General features: G+C 35.9%; 1 protein-coding gene across 27 annotated transcripts in view; it reads left to right on the forward strand.

Annotated features, from left to right (window-relative positions):
- The window catches only part of EIF4G3 (eukaryotic translation initiation factor 4 gamma 3), a 330,571-nt gene that overhangs the window by 184,527 nt on the left and 124,668 nt on the right, over positions 1-21,376 (forward strand). For 17 of the 27 annotated variants that reach the window (XM_072827981.1, XM_072827975.1, XM_072827978.1 and 14 more), the window contains 3 exons: positions 10,262-10,441; positions 11,018-11,132; positions 19,572-19,669. In XM_072827981.1, the coding sequence (XP_072684082.1) occupies positions 10,376-10,441; positions 11,018-11,132; positions 19,572-19,669 (279 nt within the window). In that variant the 5' untranslated portion in view covers positions 10,262-10,375. Of the gene's footprint in view, positions 1-9,370; positions 9,392-10,261; positions 10,442-11,017; positions 11,133-19,571; positions 19,670-21,376 lie in introns of all 27 variants that reach the window. The other 10 variants (XM_072827973.1, XM_072827976.1, XM_072827970.1 and 7 more) reach the window with 1 other exon arrangement.

Raw genomic sequence — 21,376 nt, forward strand, 5'->3', positions numbered from 1 at the left:
TGTGTAACCAATTAGGTTAAGCAGATCTTTTTCTGAACTCCAGTTCCCTTGTAAAGTGGGGATAAATACCCTCTATATTAGAGATGAGATTCTTTAGGCATCTGACATAAAGTAAGCAGTCAATAAGTAGTAGCTATTTTTTATACTATTATGCAATCTAGTATGGTTTGATAAAATGAGAGAAATGTTACCCATTGTTTAACCTGTGGTTATCATAGTTAGAATTCTTATTGAGTAAATGGAGATGGTTTAATTGCAGAATTTCATTGTCTACCATTGGTTTAATACAAGGCTCTATTTCTTAAAGTCTTTTCAATTTAGACGGTATAAAAGCCAAGCAAATTCTGCTAAAGACACTTTGCAGAACTCAGATGTGGTTTTATGAAATGGAGGGCAGTTCTTTGGATTAGGCGAAGAAACAAAATTTGCATACTTTTTAGTATCAACAGATAGTGTTGTTAAAGTACTTTAAGAGCTTGCGGTTTGGTGTCAACTAGACCTAGGTTTGACTCTTCCTTATTAACTGAGTCATTTTAGGCAAGTTACTCACTGGGCTCAGCCTCAGTTTTCTCATCTGTAAAATGGGGACAGTATTAGTACCCATCTTAGGACTGATATGAAGAGTAAACGAGGTAATTGAAAGAAAATGTTCAACAGTGTTTGGCACATAGTACTAATCTATGGGACACGATTACTAATAATTAAAAAGAAGATAAGCCTTTAGGTAAAAAGATCGACTATAAATTTTTAAAAATATTTAGTCAAGGGTCATATAGGTAAGGCTTATTTTAGTTAGGAATCAAGCCAGAGATATAGTCCTAACAGAGAAACCTGGGAGCAGAGAAACTCTGCTCTAGAAGTGGAGTAGAAAAAAAACTAGTGATTAAGAAAAACAATATCTGAGCTCCTTCATATAAGGCTGAATGTTTCTATAATTTCTATTCAGTCGCAGTGGTTCTCAAATAAGGATGTTGTACTTAAACCTTTTATAAATAGTCTTTTTTAGGAAAGTTTGTTTTCAGAATTTTCTTCTGAGCCTAAAGGTTTGTGATACACTTTATTTTTCTTTAAATTCCAAAAACAAAGGAAAACTTAAAGGGGTCTTTGTGAGAAAAGGTTGATTTCAATTCTGAAATCATTTTTCCTGTGTAATATGACTTAAGAAAGTATTGGCAGATTGGTCCTTTATTTAGCTATGGGGTGATGCTTGTGAAATTATGGTATGTTTCAACTATAAAAAAACTACATACGGGGAAGCCTTGGTGGCTCAACGGTTAAGCATCTGCCTTCGGCTCAGGGCGTGATCCTGGAGTCCCAGGATCGAGTCCCACATCAGGCTTCCTACGTGGAGCCTGCTTCTCCCTCTGCCTATGTCTCTGCCTCTCTCTCTCTCTCTCTCTGTCTCTCTGTCTCTCATGAATAAATAAATAAAATCTTAAAAAAAAAACTACATATGTGTATATACTTAACTACTTCTGTATTAGCAAGGAAAATAATTACTTTTTGACACTAGTTCTTGAAATGCAGCATAAATCCAGAGCATTGTTTTTGGATACAAAAACTTCAGGTAGCTGGCTACTATTTACTCTGGCATTCTTCCTTTCTAAATAGCAGTTAACATGTTTTCATTACACCAGAGAGAATTAAGTGAGTAAGGAAACATATAACTTTGGTTGAGGCAGCAGCAGTAATTCGTTACTGTGGAGAACTAGAGGAGGGAGGGGTTAGGGGTTGAAGTGGCACTGCTGAGCAGGAGCTAGCTGAAGCAGTGGCATGGTATAGAGCAAATTGTTAGGAAGAGTTTGCTCTTCTGTATCCATGGATGTACAGACCAATTTGATTTGTTTCACTATGGGATAGGTATTGTCATTTTGGGTTATGAAAAACTTCCCTGTAAATTGCACTTCATTTAGCAACCTTAGGACTCTAAATGCCAGTAGAATTCCCCTAGTGACAATTAAAAAAACAAAAAACACCTTCGTACATTTCCAAATAGCCAATATGGAGGTGATACTATTTCCTATTTGAAAATTACTGATTGAAGTCTGCATTTAAGACAGTCTTCTCAAATCTAAAGTCATGTAGAGGGGCACCTGGGTGGCTCAGTCAGTTAAGCATCTGACTCTTGATTTTGGCTCAGGTCATGATTTCAGGCTTGTGAGAGGGAGCCCTTTGTTGGGCTCTGGGCTGGGCATGGAGTCTGCTTGAGATTCACTCTCTCCCATTTTTTTTTGCTCCTCTCCATCTCTCTCTCTCTCTCTCTCTCAAAGAAAGAAAGAAAGAAAGTCAGGTAGAGGTTCATAGAGACATTGAGACAAAGCAGTATTATAAAACAAAATAGTAGATAGAGACTAGTATAATGAGAGCAAACATTAAAAAAACATTGAATGGTATACCAAGAATACATTTTTAAAGGGGAAAAACATTTGATGTCCTAGGTTATTTTTGGTTTGTTGTGAATTGAAGGCACAAATGGTTTTATCATCTTTGGCCAGAAAGAATTAAATCAAGGGTTAGAATTAGCTTTGAATAGTTAGACTTAGTCAATAGATCTCTCATTTCTCCTTTATTGCATTGTTCATCAGTGGCTGCCTTGCTGATCATATATCCTTTTATGCTTTGATTTTTTTTTTAACATAACAATTTGATGCTGGGTGATGTTTCCTATGATCGTTGTTTCTAAAATTCAACAGTAAATACATAGCTTTTTGTGAATGCTTACTAATAGTTCCTCCTATAATAACATTACAAAGGAAAAAAATACTGTTATTTAGATAAGTTAATTCCTTGTGAAATGAAAACACAGTTGTCCAGTTTAGTAATCTAGAACATATATTTTTTCTTCTTTGTAAAGTGAAGTTTACTGAATTGAAATGAAGTAAGTAAGATTTTAGATAGTAGTATTTTTAGTTTAATAGCACCAAGAAACTGTTATAGAATTATTACTTGGAACTACTTTTATTTAGAATATCTTTCTGTGTGGCCAGCCAGAGCTCTTACTGAGTCCCTCCAGTCAGGAATACCATGCTCCAGTTAGAATTATGTCAGCCTTGTCTTCTTCTAGTACCATTAGTTTTTGACTTTTGCAGAGATTCTTCACATTAATTGATTAGAATGTCCTTTTGCATTTTGGAACTTGAAGGAAGCTTCAGATTAGAATAAAAGTTTTCTTCAAAGGTAAAAGAAGAAGCACTACGTAATTTTATATGCAGACACCTTTGGCTTTAGAAATATGTCAACTATTTTTACTCCGATGTTTGAAAATCCCAAGGTAATTAGAAACTGAAAGAACAGAATGTACACTCATAAGTAAAAACAAGTCACTTAGTATAATGTAGATTCTGGCTTGTGTTAGTAATTTCATGTTTAGTAGTTGAAATTTGTGTAGTTGTGGTTTAAAGTTACTTGTGTTCCTGTCCTTATTTCACTTTGGGGTTTCATAACAGAGATCAAGTGTTGGTTAAATACTATAGCTGTAAAAAAAAAAACAAAAAACTATAGCTTTATAGTCTTTGCATTTTGAGAAAGACCAGGGAATTGGTATTTAAAAGTGTTCATAAAACAAAAACATTTTTGCAGTGTGTTGATACATGATTTTAGTTCAGTTAGTATTCACAAATGTTGAAGAATATGCCACATTCAAAACAATCTGATTTAGTGTAAACAAAAGTTTTGTAAAGCTTAATAGTATTTCACAGCAAGCAATATGTTACCTGGTGGCAAGCAGCATTGAAACTGCTTGTTTTCCTGTTGTAGTTTCCTTCTTTTTGCTAAAAGATTAAAAGAAAACAGCTGCCTTATGTTGATTTTTTTCCCCCATTATGACCCTTAGAAGTTTTTGCACTCAAGTTGTACTGTTACATTTGAAGCCTTAGTTTCTGGTAGAGAAATATTTGTATTGCTCTTGGCAGTTTCTTAGATTTGGAAAGTAAAATAAATGAAGGCTTAGGGCTTGCCTCTGTGGCCAGACCTCGCATATCAGAGTCTAGTGGATATTACTTGGAAATCTGTAAAGCATTTATGCACTCTTATGACCGTGCTCTTTGATTTTTCAGAGCTTAATGTAAGTCAGTCATGGGCAGTTTTATCTGGTACCTTATTCACCAAAGTCTCGTAGAGTTACAGCAGAGATAGTAAACACAGATTGGGAGTCAGCTTAACTGGGAATCTTAGCTTTACTACAAACTAACTTTGAACCTCAGGTTTTTTATCTGAGAAATGGATAAAATATGCTCATAAATGATAAAATATTAAAGTGTTGCAATACAGCACCTGGTCCCTAATGGTGTTGTGAGGATCAGAGTACCTGCCTTCACAATCCCTGGCACATAATAGGTTCTTGGTGAATGTCAGTTTTCCTTAGCAGTGACACAGCCTGTCTTTCCCCCCTTTTTTGAGCTATTTTTACCTATGAGTGAAGTATTCTAACAAGGTTGCCTATTTCTCAGAGTCTACATCATAATCAGACTGTTCCTGAACAGTTTTTACGTTTTTTTTTTTTTTTCCATCTGACAAAATCCTCCATAGCATTACTGTCTGATAGAATGTTCTGTGTGGTGGTGATGTTCCGTGTCTGCCCTATTCACTATAGTAGCTACTAGCCACATGTGGCTATTGACCACTTGAAATGTGCAATGCAACTGAAGATTAAATTAATTTTAATTTAAATAATCAAATATGGCTAGTGACTGTTAGATACTCCGCTCTAGGGCTTACATCTTCTAAATCTTTTTTTTTTTTTTTTTTTTTTTTACATCTTCTAATTCTTAAGGAAACATAAATTATGTGATCCTGGCCATGTGCCAGGAAAGAACAGAAAGAACCTAGAACATAATAGCCTTCATTGTAAATTGTTGTAAGCAGTAGAATATCTGGTTGGTAATTGAGTGGTATTCCATTATGTGGACTTTTCACTGCTTGTCCCTTTATAACTTGTGAGAAAATTATAGCACTGTTATTTTTCTTGAGTACTCTAGAATTTTTGAAGATATTAACCTAAAAAATTCATAATTGCAAGTCTTTACTGTTCCTCTTAGTAGTCTGAACTGTGTATTGCAGAAAGGTAGGGATATCAGAAACATACTTTGATATAGTTTTTATTATTTTGCAAATTAATAAATATTTAGTCAGGTTTTTTTCCACATAGGAAGAACTAATGTGACTGAATATGATTTTTCAAATGCTGAAAATGAATAGGTAGTTTTCACGGAATGTCTAATTAAAATTTTTTTTTTAGAGATAACTGTCTTTTGATGATTTTAGAAAGAGTGAAGTCATGAGAAGTGATATAATTACCAACATCTTCAAAAAGCATTTATTACTAATGTTATTAGCCAGGAAACTTTAGGTAATGGCATAATTATCACACCTTTAGAAGGATTTTCTAAAATGCAACATTTTCCTTCTGGTTTCTAGAGTGTTTTAGTGAAAGTCAGCTATCATGAGTACTTTAAATTCAGCCTCTGTTTTAAATGTACCCTAGCCCTTTGGGAAAGCTGCCCAAAGTACCACCTCAAATGAGGGCTGTTGCTTTCCCTTGCCATTCCCCTGGCATGCTAGTGGACCATTGTAAGATAAAAGACTTAAAACAAATTGAAATCAAGATTGGAAATGATACTTCTCTTATACATGATTCCTCCCTTCTCTACCTAGCCTTTTTCAACATTTTTCATCAATGACTTGGGTTAGTGACATCCCTGTCAGATTTGCTGATGGTTATACAGTTTTGACATTGTATCATACATTTGAATCCAGAAGTATCTGTACAGTCTGAAATGATGGGTTTAAATTAGCTAGATATGTTTTCTTTTTTCTTTTTTGTTAGATATATTTTCAAAGGAATAACATACAAGATTCCCTATCTGAACCTGATTACATAACTCTAAGAGTACATACAAAAGTGAAGAGCATGACTTATTGCCAGGTTGTATATAAAGAAGACTTAAGGGTTTTACAAGATTGTAACTCAGCACCAATCAGTAGTAAAATGTGGTTGACAAAAGAGCCTCTGTTATTCTTGGTTTTATTAATGGAAATGTAGTCAGCCAGAGTAAGAGAGAGATGTTGCTCTTTCATTTTGCACAGATAAATTTATTGAGTGAGCCCAGGTACATTCTGGGCAGACACCATCTGGATGTTTGTGTTTGATTTTCTCTTTAGTGAAACTGAACTGTGGGACCATACTGAGAGAAAGCTGAAGAGGGAATTCAACATCTTGGTTGGAGGGACAGGGCATGGATGGTAGTGATTGGCTTAGAACAAAAAAAAAGACATTGGTATAAAAGTTGGCAGTGATGGCTGTCTTCACATAACTTAGAGATCTGTCACTTCTGTAGAAGAAGGATTTGACTTTGATGTGTTTTTAGGACTATTTATTGGACCAAAGGGAAGGTGATGCAAAGAGAAAAATTTGGAGCCAGTAGAAGGAAAGTCAGAACACCATTTAATAATATACTGGAATTTGTACCTTCAGTTGTTCAGTTGTTCAGTTGTAACCCAAAGGGCATGTCAAATAAGAGATTTAAACTGTAGATATGTGGTTAGACTAAATGTCCTGTACTGTCCTTACATCCAGTATCCAGGAGAGTTTGATCAGTGAAGAGAAAAAGGAATTCAGAAGCATTGCAAACAGTTTGAGAAGGCTCATTCACGTTCATATGTTCTTTTTAATAACCTGTAGTTTGCTGCCATGCCTACCCACGGATTTTTAATTTCCTGCATCATTATTAAATCTAATGCTAAATTCACAATTGAATGGTTAAGAGAGAATACAAAAAAGAGAATCCATTTCTTTTGATTTCTTTGCCTTTCCAGCCATTACACCTTTTCTAGCCCTATATATTAGAATCTCGTGTAGTTATATGTGTGTGAGTGTGTGTGTGTGTGTGTGTGAGAGAGAGAGAGAGAGAGAGAGAGAGAGAGAAGGAGGAGGGGTTGGGGAGAAGGAGGGAACTTCTAAAGGGGAAAAATAAGCTCCAGAGAGCCTGTCCCTATAAAAATCTTACTACAGTGAGTTCGAGTAATAGTAGTTCTGTTGTACCTAGGATGTAAATGTTGTTCCAAGGATGTGAAGCATAGGAAAAGGTGTCAGTTACTTTAAGGGAGGTAAAGAATTACAGTCTTGCAAGAATTAGAAATTTATTTTCCTTAATAATAATCATGGATTCTATAAAGTAATTGATGGAACATTTTTCTTACTAGGAATCAGCTATGATTGAGGGATATGCCACTCATTAGTGTAGTTGGATAAAGATCTCACCATATCCCTTCAGCCTTAGAAAACATTTCTTCTTATTGGCAACAATTGTTTGAAAATATAAGGAGTATTCCATTTTATGAGAAGTAGAGTGTGTAACAGTTAAAGTTATAGACCTAAACCTGACTGTGTTTAAATTACAGATGGGAGACCTTTAGTAAATTAGTCTCTCTGTCCCTCAATTTCCCCATATATCCAATGGGGGTGTTAATAATACTACCCACCTTAGAGATTTGTTGTGAGAATAATTTAGCATATATGTAAAATGATTAGAGCAGTACCTGGTAGCTAGTAAGTGCTGTATAAATCTTCAGTATTATTTAATGTACATATATGAATACACTTTTCTTCATTGCTTCAAAGCTGAAGTCTTAGTTTTTTTAAAAAAATTGCATGTCCATGTAACCATAAATTTGGTATTTTCCTGGATTCAGGTGTTTATTAATATTAGCCGTATCATCAGAAACACTTGTTTTTCTTTCAAAACAACTGAAGAAAACAGGCTTCTGAATCCTTCTTGAATAAGCTGTATTCTCAGCTGTGGTAAACAGGAGTTAAAAACCCTGGTGGAGGATTTGGAAACCATTGCCAGGAAAAGGATTCACATATAGTAAACTGTTAGACTTGTGGGGAAACTTTGCCCATATATGCTTTTCTTGCTCTACACAAGTTAATAAAACCATGTCTATTCAGTCAGTAAGTACTCTGACAAAATTTAATGATAATATAAATACAGTGGATCTTCACTTGTGTTTGATACTCTCCTTGTCTTGGCTGCCCTCTAGAGTTGGTGGAAAAGTATCTTACAGGAGTAAGATTTCTGTCCACTGCATCCAGCATGGAGTAATGCTCATGAAGTTGAGCAGATGAATGACTGTCCTCTCCTTGAGGCCTGTAAGAGTTTTGTGGCTCCTGCCATATTAACCAAGTTATAAAAATGTTTAAGTTCATTCATGAAATGTGTTTACAGCTCATATGAATAATAGGTTGATGAATAATAGATTCTATCTGCTGTGTACTTATGAGAAGTGAAGTGTAGGGTGGAAAGTTTACTAGTTCAGTGTTCTTGGTTGCAGCCAACAGAAATTCTTGTGTCTGTTACCAAAACTGTGCCAATGGAAAAAACATGACACTATTGCTGTGTATGTCTCTGCTCAGGTTCCTGTGTTAGCAACTTTGCTTCTTGTGTCTTCTTTTCATCTCCATCAACTACTACTCTCTATGGTCTTCCCCATCTGGTTCCCCCATCCACTCCATTCTCCTGCTGTACTGTCTGTTGCTTTTCTGTGACTTAACTCTTTAGGGCTTTCTTTGTCCTGGGTTGTGAAGGCCTTTCAAATGGGGATGAGCCTTGGATGTTGGATCCTAATTCTTCCAATTCAGCATAAGATAAAAAATTATTTCTTTTACCATGTATGGGTAGCTTGACACTCAAGATTAAGACAGACTTGAGTGGGCCCAAAGCTCATCCTTGCCTTTATTTGGACCAATAGCAATGCTCATGTCTGGAATTGTGAGACAACTCAAGAGATTTTGGAGCTAGACCACATTTTAAGACTAGTTTTATATTTCCCCATCTTAAAGCTTTAAGTGGCCTTTTATACGCTGTGTTAGTTGAGAAGAGCAGGTTTCTGTCCTGAAGGGTCTGATATATTTTCAAAAGTTTAGTTATTTCTTAGGACATTTACAAACTTTAAAATAATGAATGACACTTTGATTATTAACTCTTTTCTCCATTAAAGATGGAGAGTGGATCATAGAGAAGCTAAAAAACTAATGCCAATTCACAAAATGGATGTCTGTGTAGCCAAGAACAGGAATCTGACATATCCTTTCAAGCTTTATAACTTGTGGCTACTATAAGAATATTTTTGCCACTGGGTTTATTTATATTCAATTAAGTGTGATTCAATTCTTCAATTCCATGTGTCCTTGAATTCTCAAGTGGAGAATTGTCATTCTGATTTTCTAATCTTCCTTCTTCTCCTATTATTACTAAATAGAAAGATATTTTTGTTGAGCTGCATGCTATGTCCTACCCCTTCCTACTGATCTATAAGCTTTTCCATTGGCTTTCTTTCTGTTTCCTGCTGCTTTCTTGCTTCATAATTGAAGGGAGGATTCAGACCCATCCAGGTAACAACTACTGGTTCTGCATGGCCTCTTTTATTACTCTATTCCCTTCTTATTATTACAATGAGATTGACTGTTTGCTGATGAATATACGTGCATTCACGGTGGGAATTTACTTTTGGTGTATTGTTTCAAGGCTTTTAAGCCTGCAGTGAGAGCCATAAATAATCAGATACTGGCCGCCATTTGATAAATTTGACTTCTGCTCCTTCCAGACCATTCTTGAGTCTATCTAGATTTTCCACTTTTATTACATACTGTTATTCACGAAAGCAAAATTGGGTTCAGTAAATATGGGTTTTCCATGTTTTAGAAAAAGGAAGGCCATTCCCATCGTGTGACAAATCAGAATGTGGCAACTCTACTTATAGTTTTAATTTAACTTGACTCTGATAGACTGAGATGAAAATCCTTATGTCCAGAAATATTTTATAAATTACTTAAATGGTAGTTTTTAAGGGGCTGTTTTAAATTTTTAATAAGTTCTTATAAGCTACCTACTCTTACTGAAAGAATAAGTGCTTTTATACAGTAGAACAACTTTTATTAGACATAAGCTACTCCTTTTGTTATATTTTATCACATACTTTAAAAATAGTAATTATGGTATATAATCTTTCATTTAAATTAGCTGAGACTTCATTTTGAAAGTGAGACTGCCCTACCGTTTTCATACGTGTGACAGCATGGAACAAAACTTTATTTAGTGTGCCTAGCGTACAATATTTTTAGTGATCCCAGCCACAGGCAGTTTAGTCTCTTTTCATGTATAATGTATTTCCAATTCAAGTTGGTAATGAGAAAGCTCAAAATAGTAAAATTTACATATTCCTCTTTGTAAAAAAAATAAATAAATATTTCCCCCCTCCTCAGTTTTTTCAGAGGCCTCAGATACAGCCTCCTAGAGCTACCATCCCGAACAGCAGTCCTTCCATTCGTCCTGGTGCACAGACACCCACTGCAGTGTATCAGGCCAATCAGCACATCATGATGGTTAACCATCTGCCCATGCCGTACCCAGTGCCGCAGGGTCCTCAGTACTGTATCCCGCAGGTAAAGTATCTCTCAAGTCTGTGTGGTCCAGCAGTAGAGTGGGGATTAACCCAAATTCTCATCAGAGGAGGCAGGGATGGTGGATGATGGCATTGGTTTTTAGTGATATGTGAACTTTTTTGTTGGTTGTAAGTCTAGCCATTTTGTCATTTTCCGAAATATTGTAAGGAGATATTTCTACATCTCTTAAGTTTTTCTAAGATGTTAGAGTAATTATTTTTATCTTTTAGCTTTTACCCCAATCCTTCCCCATATCCATCTGCTCTAAAACAGACTCAGTAATTATGCTGTTCCTGTGATATCTTTCAATTTCATTGAAAACTATCACCTTAAAATAATTTTACACTGAGAAGATGTCTGTCTGTGCATTGATTTGCTGTATGATTTTATGTAATGCACCTCTTTCTCTTTGTCCTTATGCATCTGGATCGCAAGCATTTTTGAAAGTATTTAATCAGATGTTTTTACCTTATTTCAGTTAATTCTTTTCTATATATACACACACACAAAACTATTTTTTTTAATAGTAAGCTACTACCACATTATTTATAAATGTCTTTAACTTCTCTTTTCTAGTACCGTCATAGTGGTCCTCCTTATGTCGGGCCCCCACAACAGTATCCAGTTCAACCTCCAGGACCCGGGCCTTTTTATCCTGGACCAGGACCTGGGGACTTCCCCAATGCTTATGGTATGTATGAAATATTGGGCAATATTTGGTAGTTTGTTGTGTTTATTTCTTTTTCTTGTTTGGCCAATCAGTTTAGTCAGTGTTATAAAGGATTTTTAAATGTTGCAAACATTCTAAATGGAAAGCATTTTAGTGACTTACAAGGAAAGAGTATTACAGGAGTATATTTAGTTAATGAATGACTCCTGAAAGAGTTGGTAATTCTGTTGCAAAAAACCCATGTCTCAAGGTTCTGAATCTGCAGCCAACTCATCATTACCTGGATTTTTGCTGATGGAATAAATATAAAACTGTTGAACATCACTGGTTTGAACTGTGTGGATCCACTTATGCACAGATTTTTTTATATAAATATAGTACAGTATAAACATTCAGCACTATTTACCAAAATGTTTAATGTTTTCCTAGTAGAATGTACTATCCACAAAAACAAGGAATTTCATTGTTTTGTTCACTACTGCCCTGTCACCTGAAATAGTAACTGTAGGCTGTTGAGGTGGGATGACTGAATATAACTCAGTATCCCTATGATTCCTTTTCTGTAAAATTGTGACAAATCTGTCATATGATGTTTTTGAGGGGCAGCCCAGGTGGCTCAGTGGTTTAGTGCCGCCTTCGGCCCAAGGCCTGATCCTGGAGACCGAGGATCGAGTCCCACATCAGGCTCCCTGCATGGAGCCTGCTTCTCCCTCTGCCTGTGTCTCTGCCTCTCTCTCTGTGTCTCTCATGAATAAATAAATAAAATCTTTAAAAAAAAGGATGTTTTTGAGGATTAGTGAAATGAGAATGCCTTGAAAAATCACAGATGTTTTTAATATAGAGAAGTAAGTGCCATGTTTGTACTTTGTTTATGAACCTGTACTAAGTTAAAGAGTAATAAAAATAACTTATTCAATAAACTTCTCCCACATATTACACTTCATTATTACGTAATCTATTACAGATAAACAGGTGTCCACTAACCAATTTCCTAACTTTGAGATTTAGTGTCTCTGTTAAAAACCTTTACAGCAGAAATAATTGCTATTAGAAGAGCTCACAAACATTTCCTTTAGGTTTTGAGGTGAAATAGGCCAAGGGACAAAGTGTTATCTGGTTTTACCACTTCTAGAAAAGGGAAAACCTTTCTCTCACTTTGGCCACAATTGCTTGTGAAATTGCAGATGCAAAATGATGTACTTCATTATGCCATTAAATATCTCAAGTGTGTGTGTGTGTGTGTGTGTGTGTATGAAACCTGGCTTTACTAAACTTGTTATTTTACTTGGAAATACTTGATTTTTCAAAACAACATGTTACATATATGTGTTTTAATGTAAAATAATACATGTACATCACCCAGCTTTGATTTAGAATATTATCATTACTGTTGAAGTGTCCCTTGTGTGTCCCTTGAACTTAGTTTGAACTTGGAGTTTTCATGCCACCTTAGTGCTTTTGTATTTGTACTTATTCTATAAATTTAAATCCAATTACAGTGATTTTCTAATTTTTAAAAAGATTTTATTTATTTGAGAGAGAGAGAGAGAGCACAGGGGGAGGAGCAGAGGGAGAGGGACAAGCAGACTCCCCGCTGAGCACAGACCCCGAAAAAGGGCTTGATCTCAGGACCCTGAGATCATGACCTGAGCCAAAATCAAGAGTCAAGACACCTAACCAACTGAACCACCCAGTCACCCCCAATTAAAATTATGTTTAATTGTAAAATTGTCTGTTGATATAATCAAGAATTAATCTAATAGAAAACTGTAAATGAGATTAGCTGTCAGAGTAAACATACTGAAATCCACATTTTCTCTTGAAAATCACATTTTCTCTTTCATTTCCATGTTGTAGTGGGAATGTAGTTGTATCTTCTTACATATAAAATAATTTTGAAAGTTGCCTCGCTGAATCCTACTCTTATTTACACATTATATAAATGACTTTTTGACTCAGAAAATATTGTCCTTAAAATTCTGTTAGGAATCTGTGCCAGCCCTCTTTATTGTACTTTAATACTACTGCAGTATATATAGAAACGATATAGATGAGTTTAATGGCAGGACAATATTTTGCTGATTTGTATATACAACATTATAACATATTTGGCGTTATTTCTATTACATATACTGTGTTTGTTTTATTTTCACAAAAAGCAGGATATTGAGGGGCACTTGTATCTCAGATATTGTTGATGTTTGTTTCCTTTGCTAGATATTCTTTCTTCTTAGGAAAATTCTTACACAGATCCAAAATCCATCAAGTAAGCAGTTTGCCATCTAGATTAAAACAGTTTACCTAGTTTCCTTAAGATGAGAAAAGCAATCTTAATTTTTCATTATGAAAATAACCAAGTTAGTGAGAAAAATGCAAATAATATAGAATGTAAAAAGTTGAAATAGCCAGTTTTTCTCCCTTTCTCCATTCCTATAGAAAAAATATAACAGATTAACACATATTTTTCACTTATATTTAAACAATTTTTAATAAAAATGGGCACATACTATTTGTAATGTTCTACAACTTTCTTGGAAAAAAAAAAAAATAAAACTTTCTTGGTTTTTCCCTCCATCTCACAGTATATTCCTGGACATCTTCCCATTTCATTAGCTATAGAATTCTTTTTTTTTTTTTTTTTTTAAAGATTTTATTTATTTATTCATGAGAGACAGACAGAGAGAGAGAGAGAGACAGGCAGAGAGACAGGCAGAGGGAGAAGCAGGCTCCATGCAGGGAGCCTGACGTGGGACTCGATCTGGGGTCTCCAGGATCATGCCCTGGGCTGAAGGCGGTGCTAAACCCCTAAGCCACTCGGGCTGCCCAGCTATAGAATTCAATCCACATAGTATTCCATTTTAGTAATGAATCATAATGTATAATCCAGTCCTCTATTGATAGGAGATTCAGACTATTTTCCTTATTTGGGCAGATATTTCAGATTTAAAGTGTATAGTAGTTAATATGCTTTTATCAGACTTAAAAGTTTTGATCCAGTAGTTCCCATCAATGTGAGATCCTTCAGCTATACTACTTTCGGGCAGCTATTCTGGCCTTATGGTCTAGAAGCCAAGAACACCACTTTCCTATTTTTTCCTTGGAATCTCGTCTTCTCTTACCCCTCCACTTTAGTTCTTCATTTCCTTCTGATCTTGATGTCCCCCCTTTACTCTCCCTCCTCTTCCTTCCTAACCTTGGGTTCAGGTAAAAAAAAAAAAAAAGTATAAGGAATGAAGTCCTAGTTCTGTATTCTAAAGCACTGCAGTCCTCCACTCTAGGGCAGAGGGCCTTCCTCTAGCTGAACTGATAAGGAACAAATCCTAGTCTTGTTTCTTACTGCCCTAGTGGTTGAGTTGGTAAGTTAGACTGACTGTTTTACAGAATTCTTAGTTCTTTGTCCTTAGCTTACAGTTCACTCTGGGGCACTAGCATTTTGCTCCTCTGTTCAGTTTAAATCTTGAACAGTGATTCTCAAACAATATTTTTACCTATCCTAAAGTTCAATAACCAAGATCATAAAATTGTATTTGTGCAGTATAATTCTAGTGGTGTTTCTATAGTGTTGAGAAAAAATAATGAATAGTATTTGATCAATTTTTCAGTTTTTCTCTCATCAGTGTTTCTTAAATATTTTGATGCCTATTATATTAGAAAAATAAATACCTCATGAAGACTGACATTACTTCCAGGCAAACACTAGGAGTGGTGGCCCAAGTTGTAAAAAATTGGTGTTTGGTGGGAGCAAAGAGGTGTGGTTAGTAGTGACAGTGATACTGAGAAAGGAAAAGAAAAGCTTGAGAATTTACATTGTTATAAAGCATCCCGTTGTCTTTTCCTTCAAACTAGTACACTCTCCCTTTTTCTCACTCTATCTTGTGATTTCTACCTCCCCCTTTCATTTTATTTTCCACCCTTCCTGAGTTTTGTGGGGCTTGGGCACCTTATTCACCTCCTAAGAGCTGAAGGATTCATCCATTGTTCCCCATGGTATGTGGAGTTGGGAAGTGTTCAAACATCCAAAGTTGAATTTGATTGTGTTTTCATGGAGTGTTAATACTGTGATTGTTGGGGTGCCTCAGTGGTACAGTCAGTTAAACAACAGATTCTTGGTTTTGGTTCAGGTAATTATCTTGGGGTCCTGAGATTAAGCCCTTTGTTGGGCACTGTGCTCAGTGCGGGGTCTGCTTGAGATTCTGTCTCCTTCTCTTTCTGCCCCTCCTGCTTGTGCTCTGTCTCTCTTTAAAATAAATAAATAAATAAATAAATAAATAAATCTTAAAAAAAAATACTGTGATTGTTGACATGCTTGTATACTGAGCTTATGATTATTATGGGATATCATGGGATAAATATGAGCTTTTATGTGCTGACCTGCATTTTTAACCACCTATATTTGTTTCTATGGAAAAATTCAGTTTTGATAGGTTTTTAGAAGACTTGCAATGTATAAGACCACATGATGGGTATTTTGTAGAATGTAGATGTTAAGATAGTCTCCTTGCCTTTCAGGATCTTACAGTACATTTGTTTGATATTTGTGCTGGGGGCTTTACCATTGAGAAGAAATCTAAACGTTGTCCAGACCACTGGTTCTCAGATCTTTCAATATCCTGGTCAAACAAAATTAAAAAAAAATAAATAAAGTAAAATAAAGGAAGAAACATATAGGACTATTATTTTTTAAATTTTGCCACAAAGACTTTCAAAGAAAACTGCTATTTAATATCAATAGCATTTCATAAAGGAAGGCTGTTTCAAGAACAAAGGAACAAGACTGAAATAATTTCAAAATAGTAACAGACCTTTCCAAAATGTCAAATTGGCAAGCCTATAGTTGTGGCTCGATTTGTGCTATTATAGTAATATTATTATTGTATAAATTTTGCCATATATCATTGACACATTCTGTATAGACTGAGGTTTAGAGAACCACTGATTGAGAACAGGGATCGGGGAAGAAAGGATCAGCCTTATTTTTTATAAAGGGCAATATTACAGGTTTTGCAGGCCATATGGTTTCTGTTGCATCTATTCAACTCTGCCATTTTAGTGAAAGAGAATCCATAGGTAATAGATTTTATCTAAATACTGTATGTGGGTGTATTCTAATAAACTTTGTTTATAAAATTGCACTGGATTTATTAGCCTTATGGCTTTAGTTGACATACCCCTGATCTAGATAAACCTGGCTACATTCTATTCATATGAGGTCAGGGTCATTAAGTAACATGCCTAATTGATAAATAGTATGCAAAAGTATTCACATTTTTTTTTTTATTTTTTTTTAGTATTCACATTTTTAATTAAAGTTTTTATTTTAGTTTTTAAATATTTTATTTATTTATTTGACAGGGAGAGAGAGAGAGAGAGCACAAGCAGGGTCAGCAGGCAGAGGGAAAGAGAGAAGGGCTTGCTCCCAGGGCCCTTAGACACCTAACTGACTGAGCCACCCAGGAATCCCAAAATAAATGTTTTTAAATGTCTTTGACTATATAAGAAGTTGGATTAATATTTTATAAAAGATAACCATTATTTGGTAGAAGGCTCACTCTGCTGGGGTCCACAGTTGACTTGATATTTTGCTAATTATGTTTAACCCCATTATTGAGATATCCTATGCTGCCAGGTATATTCAGGTGGTATTTATTGCATGTGTATTATATGCCAGTCTCTACCCCAGTCGTATTGACTGAAAAATGTTTCCTTAGAACAATCTGATTTTTTCTTAGCGGGATGATTCACCTTTTTAAAAAAAAAAAAAAAATTTTTATTTATTCATGAGAGACGGTGGGGTTGGGGGTGGTGGCAGTAGAGACACAGGCAGAGGGAGAAGCAGGTTCTGTGCAGGAAGCCCGAAGTGGGACTTCATATTTTTTCCTTGGAATCTCGGCAGGATCAGGATCAGGCCCTGGGCTGAAGGCAGCACTAAACCGCTGAGCTGCCCTGGCTGCCCTGATTCACCTTTTGGATCTTATTTCACTTAGTTTAAAGAATATGGCAAGATGAGCAGATTGTATTACTTACCTGGCAGTATTTGAAACCAATTTTAGAGGATTGTTTTCTGAGTTTTGGAATTAGTGATATATAGGATAGTATAGAATTGCTTATTTAAGTTTGAGTTTGAGAATAGTTTATGTACTACTTGAAACATGGCTAATGTGTTTTTCTCTTTTTACATTGAATTCATTGAAATCCTAGCTGTGCCCCCTGTTTAGATCTCCAAATTTGATTGAGACTTGCAGGGTTCTGATACTGCAAATCATACTGCTTCCAGGAAATTACCACTTGAAAATTATTGTGAGGATGGTGGGGATGGTTTGATGTTGATGATGACGAGTCTTAATATTATGACGAGTCATAATAGAGCCAGTATTATTTGACTGTTTACTAATGTACCAAGGATTTTGCTTGTTAACTATTTTCATACCTTTGTTTTTCCTTCTTGTTATCAAAGCTCAACTGTCACTGCTTCTACCAAAGCCAATCTTATACTTGTGCACTGGATCCAATCACGTACACATTTATGGCTATTACTCTAGCTGTTCTCTTCTCTGTTGCTGGCATTATCATTTTTTTTTTCTTTTTTACTAGATTAGTCCCTTTGGCATACAGGTATATGCAGTTTAATTCCCATCTTAAAAAACAAAACAAAAACCATTTTTCTGCTTCCCTTTATAGCAGAATTTTGAGAAAAGGAGTTATCTATGCTCAACTGTCTTCATTTCCATCTCATTCACGGTTGAGCCCACCTTAATTAGGATGTACTTCCCTGCCCCCATGCACATAACTTTTGTCAGGGTTACCTGTGAATTCTACTTTGCTGAGTCTCCGTTGACCTCTCAGCACCATTTTACATAGTTATGCACACTCCCCATTCCTGAACCATTCTTTATACTTCAACCGCTGCTTTGATTTTCTTTTTCATCTCCTTTGCTGGTTTTTTTCTTCATACCTGTAATTTCTGAACAGCAAAGAGTGCCCCAAAATCTCATCCTTGGGTTTATTCTCTATTTGTACTGATTTCCTCAGTTACCCAGTCTCATGGTTTAAATTTTGTCCATACTCTACTAATTCCAAAATGGATACCTATTATCTGATTCCAGACTTGGGTCCCTTCCTGCCTACTTGCTATCTGCCTTTGAAGGTCTAGTAAGAAACTCAAACTTTACATGTCCAAAATTGAACTCTTTCTTGATTTTTATCCCTTAAAACTCTACTCTTCCTCTAGTTTTCCTCATCTCAGTAAGTAAATAAATAGCACAGTAAATAGCACTTCCATTCTTCCACTTGCTGCAACAAAAAAAAAAAACCTTAAGAGTTTTCCTTGACACTGTCTCATAGTCACATCCACTCTATCAGCAAATCTGTAGGTTTTACTTAATGTATCCAGTATCTGACCCTTCTTCTCATCACCTCTACTGCAAGTACTCTGGCTTAATAGTAATTTTGATAATAGTCAAAGTTTCAAAAGTTAAAGTATTCATTAAGAATACAGGGGTGGGCAGCCCCAGTGGCACAGCGGTATAGCGCTGCCTGCAGCCCAGGGCATGATCCTGGAGACCCTGGATCGAGTCCCACGTCGGGCTATCTGCATGGAGCTTGCTTCTCCCTCTGCCTGTGTCTCTGTCTCTCTCTCTCTCTCTGCATCTCTGTGAATAAATAAATAAAAAATCTTAAAAAAAAAAAAAAAGAATACAAGGGCTGGGTGGAAGAAAATAATTTCAGATAGAAGGATAACATTGTCAAAAGGTGAGAACAATGTCAAAGAGACTAGTGTCCTCAAGGGATAGTAGTAGAGATAGATTGTAGCTAGAGCAAAGGTATGGAGCTAGGGAGTGTGGTACATAATGTAGTTAGAACCCTGGAACCTGGACTTTTAGTATCAGATTTTATTTTTTGACTGCTTAATCTCAGCCTTTTTTTCTGCTCCAACAGTATGACATTTGGTAAGCCTAAATGGTAGTTCCCTATGATATGACAGTGGTTCTCTGTAAGTAGGGAGAAGAGTCAGATTGCTCCCACTCCACAAGATGATCACATATGTTCTCTTGCCTCTGACCAAACCCACACACAACATTAAGACAGACCCTTGCTTGAGAATCATATTGCAGGAAATGGGAAATGGTCAGGCTCCCCAGAATAGATTTTTTAAGATTAGTGCTGTAGTACGATTCATTTTTTTGAAAGGTGACTCTGGTGGCAGTCTGCAGGGGTGGTTATTTAGTTGTTTTCATATTGGATGCTAACAAAAAGTTGTTTATGACTGTTTGGGAATCATTCCTTGACCACTTCAGTAAATAGAGGGGAGCTAGTAAATAGAGATGATTAAGAGGAATGTTTTTGTTACTTTTTTACCTTTTTTTAATTAACTTATTGTCCAAAGCCACAGGGCTAATAGTATTCTTATAGTGGTTGACAAAATAACTGAATGCTTCTTTTCATTTCTTTCTAATTCTTTAGGAACGCCTTTTTACCCAAGTCAGCCAGTGTATCAGTCAGCACCAATCATAGTGCCTACACAGCAGCAGCCCCCTCCAGCCAAGAGAGAGAAAAAAACAGTAAGAGATATTTATTAATTTTTTTATTTTAAAATAGAATGTCCACCCCCTTGTCAAATAAGTGTACACATAGTTGTAATCATTACCTCTCAGTTCACAAATGACTGCCATTTTTTGTTGTTTATATCCTTATTGCTAGACCCAGACAATTTATATGGACATAATAAGTAGAAGTTATAAAAAAACAATTTGCTTAATATCATTTTTCAGCATGCACTGAGCTAGATATGCTAGATGACATCATGCCTTCTTTAGAACTAGGAGGTTTACTCTGCTAAGATCTTACTAAGTGGGAGAAATTTGAGATCTATTTTTACCTACTGATTATTGTCCTTTAACTTCAGTCCTGATCAGCTCTGCACACAAATATGAACTTAAAGGGGAAAAATCAGCACAGTGTTAAGGACAATAAGAAAAATCCTCCCTGTGAAATAGATTTATTTTTAGAAATAGAGTTTAGAAAATGTATTCTGTTTTTAAGAAGTTACAGGGGCTTTGCCTTTGTCTACTAAGGCAGGCCCAAGAAAATTAGAGTGCAGTAATATAAAATTCACATTGCCAGAAGAATGGCTTGCAATCTCTTTACCATTAGGAGGTATATCATAGCATAAAATGAGATTCACGAGGATGAGACAGGTAGGAGGGATATGATAGCAATCAGTACCCTTGAAAGTGCTCTTATTTAATAAAAATAAAGTTCCAAACATGGGCTCTTATTATCAGATACAAGTTTCTTATGCACACATTAAAATAAACAGGACATTCTTCCTCTGACCGTCTCTCCCTCTGCAGGATTGGGGGACAGAGGCCTGAGGCCAGGAGGGACCCTGCCATCCCCTGCATGTGTACCTGTCTCCCCAGTCCCATTTTTTATATTAAAAAAAAAAAAAAAAGAGCTACTTTGGAAAAAAAGAAAAGAAAATAAACAGGACATGCCAGTGTCAGGACACTGATGTTGAGAAAGTATGCTTCAGAAATATGGAGATAGCATAATAGATGTTGAATATGACAAACACCCAGAATGTAGAAACATCATTACAGAAGATGATGAAAATGGAAGGCATAATATATTTTACTGAACAAGAAAGTAGAACAAAAGCAATATTTAAAACTGTAGTAGAGACAACTTTCTGTACCTGAAAAATAGCTGATGTTAGAAATCTTACTTAAGAATTCCCAAAACAGGAAAGGAAAGAAAATGAGTGGGTAAAATCAGAAAGGTGACAAAACATGAGAGACCCCCAACTCTGGGAAATGAACAAGGGGTGAGGGGTAGTGGAAGAGGGGGTGGGCAGGGGGATGGGGTGACTGGGTGATGGGCGCTGAGGGGGGCACTTGTTGGAATGAGCACTGGGTGTTATTACTATATGTTGGCAAATCAAACTCCAGTAAAAAAAAATACCAAAAAAAAAAAAAAAAAAAAAGCCCAAAACAGCTTCCAGATCCAGGTGTTTTATTAGCAAATGCTTTGACATTTCAAAGAAGCTAGAGCTACCTTGGTTTCCTTCTGGAGGCAGTAATAGTAGAAGGGGCCTTTGTCTCAGCACTGTCACAGGATGGAAAGTCAGACCCCCCAGGTGCTCCATCTCCTTTGCAGCACTATTTCCACTGACAGCTGTAAGCATAGGTAGCCTTTAAAAAATTGAAAGAATACCATACATACTGTTCTGCATCTTGAATCTTTTTACCTACCAATACACCTGAATG

Source organism: Canis lupus, chromosome 5 (genome assembly GCF_048164855.1).
Source record: "Canis lupus baileyi chromosome 5, mCanLup2.hap1, whole genome shotgun sequence".
Taxonomy (NCBI): Eukaryota; Metazoa; Chordata; class Mammalia; order Carnivora; family Canidae; genus Canis; species Canis lupus.